This window comes from Octopus bimaculoides, chromosome 18 (genome assembly GCF_001194135.2).
Source record: "Octopus bimaculoides isolate UCB-OBI-ISO-001 chromosome 18, ASM119413v2, whole genome shotgun sequence".
Classification (NCBI taxonomy): domain Eukaryota; kingdom Metazoa; phylum Mollusca; class Cephalopoda; order Octopoda; family Octopodidae; genus Octopus; species Octopus bimaculoides.
The window spans coordinates 49,358,468-49,367,761 of NC_068998.1; the positions used below are offsets into that span (position 1 = coordinate 49,358,468).

Here is a 9,294-nt window from a genome sequence, read left to right on the forward strand (position 1 = left end):
ATATGTATATATATATATGTGTGTGTGTGTGTGTGTTTCTGTGTGTGTGTGTGTATTCACTTGTGTACGCCCGCGTTTATGTAAGTGCATGTATGTCCGTATGTATAATAGTCTTATAGTCTAGCAGCATAACCATGATTGTTAATGAACAAGATCTAAGACTAATGCATTATGCATTGGTTCTCCGCATGGTATGGTATGCACTGATGGAATAAGAAATAAGATAATCAACTCTATAACAACACTAGTGACAGTGATGATGTTGAAGTATAAGTTTTGGTTTTGAAAGTATTTCAATCAACATTAATTTTTCCTGATTTGCGGGTTTGATTTTATTGAAATAATTTTAAGTTAACAATGTATAAAATATTAAAATATTGGTATACGTGTTTAACTAGATGAATTACAACCGTTATATATATGTATTTTTTTTTAGGTGATGCCCGAAACACTATCCCTTGCTCCATTTCTCGTTATATTAATAATACTCATTTAAATAAATATTGTACTACAACAGTAATATTTTGCAGTTTCATATTCTTTTTGTTCACTGGTTTCTCAGTTTTTGAAGCTAATCATTTAAATCTAATCCGATTGTTTTTTAAATTGGTTCATCTACTGGTTTTCTTAATCCCTTCTACTAAAGGCACAAGGCCTGATATTTTCAAGGAAGGGACTAGTCGATTACATCAACCCCAGTGTTTCACTGGTACTTAATTTATTGACTTCGAAAGGATGGAAGGGAAAGTCGGTCCCCGGCGGATTTGAACTAAGAACGTAGTGACACGTGAACTACTGCTTGTTAACGATTCAGCCAGCTCGCCACCTTCAACTGGTTTTCATAATACAACGTACAGTTTAACTCTAGGTTCATATAAAAGCGTGAGCTGGCAGAAGATTTTGCTCAACTGGTAAACTATTTTGTGGCATTTCGTCTGTCTTTACATTCTGAGTTCAAATTCCGTCAAAACTGATTAAGCCTGTCATTGTTTCAGGGTCGATGAAATAAATATCACTTGTGCACTAGAAGTTGCCAGGGATAAACGATATATGTATATATATATATATATATATATATATATATATGTGTGTGTGTGTGTGTGTATTCACTTGTGTACGCCCGCGTTTATGTAAGTGCATGTATGTGCGTATGTATAATAGTCTTATAGTCTAGCAGCATAACCATGATTGTTAATGAACAAGATCTAAGACTAATGCATTATGCATTGGTTCTCCGCATGGTATGGTATGCACTGATAGAATAAGAAATAAGATAATCAACTCTATAACAACACTAGTGACAGTGATGAAATACCTGGCCTTTTGTCAAAATTTGAAACCACTAATAGATTCATGTTTTAGTACGCCGGACAAAATACTTGTTAATTTAGCATCTGCCTCATTAGAAACGTAAGTAAAATATAATTTATTTCACAGAAATCAATTCACATGTTTTAATTACTTGTTCGTCCGAAGGTGATGGGCTGGCAATGATTGTTAGCATACCAGGAATAAAATTCGCGGCATTTCGTCCGTCGTTGCATTCAGAATTAAAACTTCGCCGAGGTCGACCTTGTATTTAATTTTTTCATGGTCGATAAAATAAGTACCATTTGAGTAGTGTAGTCAATGTGATCGGTTTAACCTCTCCCCCGAAGTTGCGGACCTTGTGCCAACATTTCAAACCAATATTTATAAAATTAACAGCGCAAACTAGAAACAATCGCGTAAAACCCATAATTTGTAAACATTAAAGAACTTTATAACACATATTTCCATAAAACATCTGCATAGTAACAAAGCAACGGTTTCTGGCAAGACAATAAGTACCAGTTGAGCACTGAGGTTGACATAAACGACTTAACCCGTCAGCCGAAATTGCTGGCCTTGGACCAAATGTTGAAACAAATGATTTGTTCATCTCGATAATTTTTAAATAGTAGTTTACATGAGACAATGCAAACTCGTTCGATATATTTATAAATATTGTTAAGATTTAAAATTCCGATGAAGGTATGGTACAATATTCTAAAAGGTTACATTTTAAAATAAAAATCTACAACCAAGATTCAGTTATCTTTTATATTTTTTTACTATGCACACAGTCGTGCATTTATACGCTCATATAAGCATACATGCATCACAAATGTACGTGTATACATAAATACATATATGTCTTCATGTGTTTGTATAAATACATAGTGTTATTTATGTGTATATATAAATGTATAGACTGAGACATGAAAGGTATTAATACTCATACACACACACACACACACACACACACACACACACACACACACACACAGTGAAACTGCCAACGTCTACGTTAAACTGAAGTTGGGACATAAGATCAAGCTAGAGGGGCATTGATTCTTTTAACATGTCTGCTTATTGAACGGTCAGCAGATTATTGTGCAGAAATACTGTAGCACTAAATATAAACTTTTTGAAATGTAAGAACATTTTTTATAAATAAAAACTGAAGAGTCAAGTGGGTAACATAATTCTATAAATTAAAAATATCTTGAACAGAGAAAAATATTTCTGAAAACAACTTTAGAAAATCGGTTACATATCCTCCTGTAGACGAATAAAGTGGCCAGTAGATGCTAGAGTAAACTCAATAGAATTTGTTTTTAATGAAAATAATATTTTTTTATAAATAAATTATCCATAAATCTATAGAAGTACTTCACTCTACACCCAGATGAGAATTTCCTTACATTCAACGCAACGAAATATATAAGGAAGTAATTAACTTCGCTATAAGTGGAAAACTTGAATTGAGTTTTGGAATTCTGCCAAAATAATATGAAACAAATCCATTTTCGTGATAGCAGAGGCTTTTAAATGTTTGAAAGATCTAGCTATATTTCCACCCGCTGAAACGACTTTAAGACTTATCAAACTACAGATTAACAAAACTAACACGGAAGCAAACATCAAAGGTGAAGAGACAACGAAAATTGGAAAACAGCAGGATGAAAATGAAAGGATTGGAGGTGAAGAGTCTAAAAGATTTTCGTGAGATAAGCGATGAACAAGTAGTAAAGAAAAATGAAGAACTGCAACATCTTAAGAAGCATCCGTTTTGCTTTTGGAATGGGATATTTTCCGTGGTTCATTGTGTAATTGTCCATGCGCTAACGTTAAGTAAACATTTAATGTTTGTAGTTCATCAAGTATTAACACCTTCTCAGTACCCTGCTGTATTTTGCTCCATACAACGAGAATTTAAAATAATTTGCTTCGTTTATATAGCACTTTCTTTCCTGAGAACACTTTAATGGCGAATCCGATTTCTCGCTTTTATTTCTGAGATTTATTTGGAGAAATTCACGAGTAGACATTAAAATACGTCTTTAACGTTTCAATGATATACACAGTTATAACATTAAGAGAGTGAAAGTTTTCGAAAGCAGCCCAGCCTCTAGAAAAGTATAGATATAAATTCTATTTTATAACTGTGAAACGGGGACAAATAATATAACCGAAACGAATACATTGAATTGATTAAAGCTTGTACAACCTGCTTAGGAGAGAAAATAGGGGTGGAGCCAAACCGTAAAAGAGAAAATGTAGAAAAAGAGGTTCAGTGGCAAAGAAGAATCAAGCAAGCAATGAGCAGCCTGTGAAACTCATTTGAAAGAAATAAGGTGAAATGAGGGAAAAGGAAAACTAATAGTGAGTTGAACGTAGGTATAGGGTAAAAAAAAAGGGCCGGATGTAGGCCTTGAGAGACCGAAACAAAAACCGCAGGCAGGTTAAAACGACAAATATGAAGAGGTATGGACAAAGAATCCAACAATATAAAATCAACAGATTATTCCAACACGATTAGAAAAGATTTCATCAGTAGTTGAATGGAAAGTCGAACAGCAGTGAGTAATCTGATGCTACGGAAAGTGGGAGAATTTGGCGTAAGGTCTACGATGGTGGAAGAAAGCATAATGAAGATGCTGAATGTTTCAAGGAATTAAAATCGGAGAAATATTAAGTGAAACAGAACATTATAAGAATAACTGAAACGGCAACCGACCAGATAACAAACATTCTAAATTGGATGAGCCCAGGTCCAGATGAGGCACAACGTATTGAGTGAAAATTTTTACCATCATTACACAGAAGAATAGCCGCGCAAATGGAGAAAAGGATCAAGGATGGTTTGGGAATCCCAAAGTGGATGGCGTCTAATACTGTGATTAAAGAACATAATTTCATTTATTAGAATATGTGTTTTAATTACAACATTAGAGGTTTTACCTCTTATTTCTAGCAATGTACATAAGATATAATATTAAAAAATTATAAATGAATAAATCTAAATATATAAAAATACATAAATGTAGTTGCGAGTTTGTACGTCCGTATTAAAATCAAGTACAATATTAAAATATGCGGAAGGTGAATGTATAGCGGTAATACAAATAGATAAGAAAGTTCGTATAAAATGAGCAGATACCATGCTTGACGGCCGTTTCGAGAAAATATAGGTTGGTATGGGTGTGCTTATTTCCTGAGGCTCTATTAGATCGCTAATTAGTTGTACTGTATAAGGGGATATTTAGCCCATTTATTTCTTCATTATACAGACACAAAGACACACAGACACACACATACACACGCACACACACATATATAAAGAAATGGATTTAAGTGCAGGTGATATTCAAATCTGTATACGTCCAACATATGTTACGAAGAAAACATTGGTATTATTCCAGAGGGAACAAAATGATGTAAAACAATGTGATCTTCTCACCAGGGGAAAAAAAGGGGAAACAGAGCACATCAAAACGCTATTTTAACCGAATGTGATGACTGTGTATATGATGAAGGAAACGCTGGCAAGATATTTCTTTAAAAAAATATTAATAGATTTAACGGCAAATGCAATTTAGAGAAAGATAAGGAGGACAAAGAAAGAAATAAGCTGAAAACCAGAAGTGGAGAAACGTAGCGGTTTTCTGCTAATTTCTTTCTGTCTCCTCCTTGTCTCTTTCTCTCTCTCTCTCTCTCTCTCTCTCTCTCTCTCTCTCTCTCTCTCTCTCTCTCTCTCTGTCTCTGTATCTCTCTCTCTCTCTCTCTCTCTCTCTCACTCTAAATTGAATTAGACATTAAATCTATTAACGGTTTTAAAAAAGATATTGCCAGCTTTCCCTTCATTATATATGCAGTCATCACATTCGGTTAAAATTGCTTATTGATGCGCTTTGTTCTTTGTTTTACCCTGATGAGAAAATCACATCGTTTTACTTAATTTTATTCCCTCTGGAATAATACCAATGTTTTCTTCGAAACATATGTCGGAAGTATAAAGATTTGAATAACACCTGCGTTTAGCTCCATTTATTTGTTTATCTGTTATACAAAAGCATTTGACTACACCCTCGAATTTCTACCTTTATAAGTGGGCTGTAACATCCTTGGTACTTACGTGAATTCTTTGCTACCCTGGTAACCATTTATTTATATTTTCCGTGTTATTGTAATACATTGAAGAAATACACATACCTTTATATATATATACATCTTTATATATCTTGCATTTACATTCAGGTGGGTGAGCAGAAAAGGAGCCCCAGAATACACACGTCCAACACAGCTTCCAAGAATGGCAGGGTAAAATATCGCTAGTTTGCAATATCGATTGAAAGATTTGGTGAAATTGTAGCGACGTGTATGTTTGTACAGTGTGCAGGAGAGAAGACATCATTAAGCTCAGCCATACACTCTTTGGGTGCAAAGCACACTAGTACAGAATCCTGCGAATATGAAACTGCGATGGTTTATGTGGAATAGTTGTTGAATTATAGATGCATGACATAACTGTAGTAACCAGGGCACACAACAAAATAATTTTAATTGAGTTATTTCCGAGGCAGTGAAACTAAAGTTTATACGATAGGACATAGGCGATATTAATATGATTGCAGTGAGTGGTAAGTTCAATGAAAATATTCGTAACCAACGTGATGGCTATTTGCATTACATGATGCTTAAGGAACGGGTTAAGAATGAGACATCTATCCACGTGTACAAATCTTAAACCGCTACAGAGCGCAAACAGCTAGCTTTCGGCCTGCAGTGCCCAACAATCCTTCGACTCTGTTCATTTAGTGGCATATGATCTGATCCCTTCAGTTGGCGTATCTTCCTTAACAGCTTCTTGCCGCGTTTAAACGTGCACTTAACGCGCGTGCTGCTAACACCAAAATTCCGAGTTCGATTCCAGGCCGTGACCTGAATAATAATAATAATAATAATAATAATAATAATAATAATAATAATAATAATAATAATAATAATAATAATAATAATAACAACAGCATCGAAAATACACTAGGAATGAGAACCCAAGCAAGTTGAGGACAGATATCCGTCAAATGTAAACAATGTAAATAATGTAAATTATAAATGTTTTAGAAGTTGTCTTTTGACATCATATTTACTGGCTATGCATGCATGTATGCATGTATAAATGTATGTATGTATGTATGCATGTGTCTATATGTGTATATGTGTATCTATATGTGTATATATGTATGCATGTATGTATGTATGCATGTATGTATCTATCTATCTAAACAAACTCGAGCGCAGACACATACATAATAACTATATTTGCATCCGCAAAATATGTATGTATGTATATATGTATGGGAGTATATATGTGTGTATGTGTGTATTTGTGTATGTGTGTGTTTGTGTATGTATGTAACATAATACATGCTTGTAATTATGTATATTTGTATGCATGTATGTATGTATGTATGTATGTATGTATTCATGTATGTGTGTATATGTATGTGTGTGTGTGAATGTATGTGTGCATATATGTATCACTCTTTGTATGCATGTATAACGTTTTAAAAGAATTGTCGGTTTTATTACATTTGTATTACGATCAATATTTTATTTTCAGCCGAGTGACGATCCTCCTTCAGGCTCCGATAATCGAAACGAGGTACGTAGTGCTCTAAAAATTACTGTAACTGCTGAGTATTTTCCCTGAAATATCAGTGATGTCTTTTATGCTACATTATAATTTCAGACCACAAATAAGTGTGGTGTAATGACTGATAATGTAAATAGTATATCTTAGAAATACACATCCCAGTAGCAGAGCTGGCTGTACTTAACAACAAACATGCAACGATGAATTACTACCGTGTTTTATCTCTGCTAATTTTGCGAACGTGATGTAAATGTATACACACACGTACATGTCTCCATAATTTGTTTCAGTTACGTTATGAGTGTGTGTGTGTGTATGAGTGTGTGTGTGTTTCCAGGTGCGCCGATCTAAATGATTATGGTAATTAACTTAGTAGCACTCCAGGTTGTACTTGGTGAGCAAGGTATACTGAACGAATAGCAATGTTATTCTATATCAACCAGTCAGCAAAACAATCAATGTAACATTAACTAGATAATTTATATTTAGCGCACACTAAATCCATTGCATATAAGAACAAAGGATTCACCGTTTAATGTTGAACTCTCACTTCTTAGAAGTGCATGCTTACGTGTCCATCTAATGCAATAACAGATTGATGTGCGAATAACTAACCAAACTAAAGAAACATACGTAGGATAACACAAACAACACCCCTATTCATATTCCTCTCGTATGAGTGTACACACGATTTCACAAGCTAACATAAACACATACATATATACATATAAGCGACTGCACTACTGTACCACATTTATAGTGTTTAAAATGAGAATTATTTTACATACTCGCATATCTATTCATATACACTTTGATAAAAGACAAATGCACGTACATACATGTATCTAGATATTTTACACTACTGTATATATACATATGTCTGTGTGTATGTGTGTATGAAAGAGAGAGTAAGAGTGTATGTGTGTGTGTGTGTGTGTGTGTGTACATGTATGTAGATATAAGTGGCAGGCTTACATTATTTTACTATGAACATTATTGGTAATAAACTAAAGGTAATAAATATTCAATACGTGCACTTCCAATTTCGTCACATTATCTGCTGTATACTAACACAACACCATATTAGATAAATATCCCTGTCTAACACTATTTCTAAGTTATACCAATAATCTTGATGTATGTAGATTAATGAAGCTATTTCACTCATCATTACGTTATAAGATTTATTGATTTGATTTTATTGACGTAATTTTACGTTAAACAATATAAAATAATATTAAACTCTTATTTGTATACATATTTAACTAAATGCTTTAAAATTGTTTTGTTTTTATAGATGATGTCCCAAACATTATACTTTGCCACATTTCTCATTATATTACTATAACGTCTTTAAAAAAAGACTTGTGGTGCAACGCATATGCTATTTTACAGTCGTTATTGATTTGCTGTTTTCTTGACTGAAATATAATAAAACACTGAAATAAAATCTGTTTGCTTTACTTTCAATTTATAATTGAATCCTATACTGATTTTCCTACGTACAAATTGATATTATATTTATATATTCGATTATAAATTTCAACAATATACACTGACGTCATTTTCAAATAACAAACAAGGTATTGTATTTGAGGATTATGATTGTTGTTAATACTTTATGTTACAACTCCATTAAGAATGATGGTTTTGAATATTAATACAATGCTAGCATTTTTAGAGGAGGCCTTTATGTCGATTATAGTGGTTCCATTGTCAAACTGGCACTAATTTTAATAATCCCCGAAGGGATAAAAAGCAAAGTCAACCACTGTGGTGTCGGTGTTAAGTACTTAAATAACAAGAAGAAAGGCCGTTAATTATCCTATTCGACTCGCAAATGATTCTGCCAGCTCATGCTTTCGTCGCAAAATAATTATTACATGTATTAGAATCCAAAAATAGATAGTTATATTAATAACTGCGATTTCTATTACATAAGATAAATCTTTCCTAGATATTAATGGAGATTCATAAATCAACCCCTCGCTGGGATATGAGTCGACTTGAAGGCTTAGATGTTGCTTACAAGGGTAAAAGCGATGTTTCCTTCATCTAATCTTTCAGAACACTCTTTGAGGTTTTATAGTACATGCGCTTTGAAATATTTTCAGTGATATTCCTGTATTCCATTTTCTCCTTTGGAATTAATATTTTAGTTAAATGTTGTTCACTTAGCGATCGATTTATTCGAAATCTTTATACACTTGCTATTTTTACTGTTTGTATCAATAAACTTTCGTTTGAAAGTCTAACTGACATACAAGGCAGTGTGTATATTTTTATATATGAACGCATGTACCCATATAAATATATATATATATATATATATA

The 9,294-nt window shown here is 33.2% G+C and overlaps 1 protein-coding gene across 2 annotated transcripts in view; it reads left to right on the forward strand.

Annotated features, from left to right (window-relative positions):
• LOC128249820 (uncharacterized) overlaps nt 1-8,411 on the forward strand; it is an 18,868-nt gene extending 10,457 nt beyond the window's left edge. For both annotated transcript variants that reach the window (XM_052974362.1, XM_052974361.1), the window contains 3 exons: nt 5,563-5,625; nt 6,929-6,970; nt 8,259-8,411. In XM_052974362.1, the coding sequence (XP_052830322.1) occupies nt 5,563-5,625; nt 6,929-6,970; nt 8,259-8,309 (156 nt within the window). In that variant the 3' untranslated portion in view covers nt 8,310-8,411. The remainder of the gene's footprint in view (nt 1-5,562; nt 5,626-6,928; nt 6,971-8,258) is intronic.
• Nucleotides 8,412-9,294: the final 883 nt, after the last annotated feature.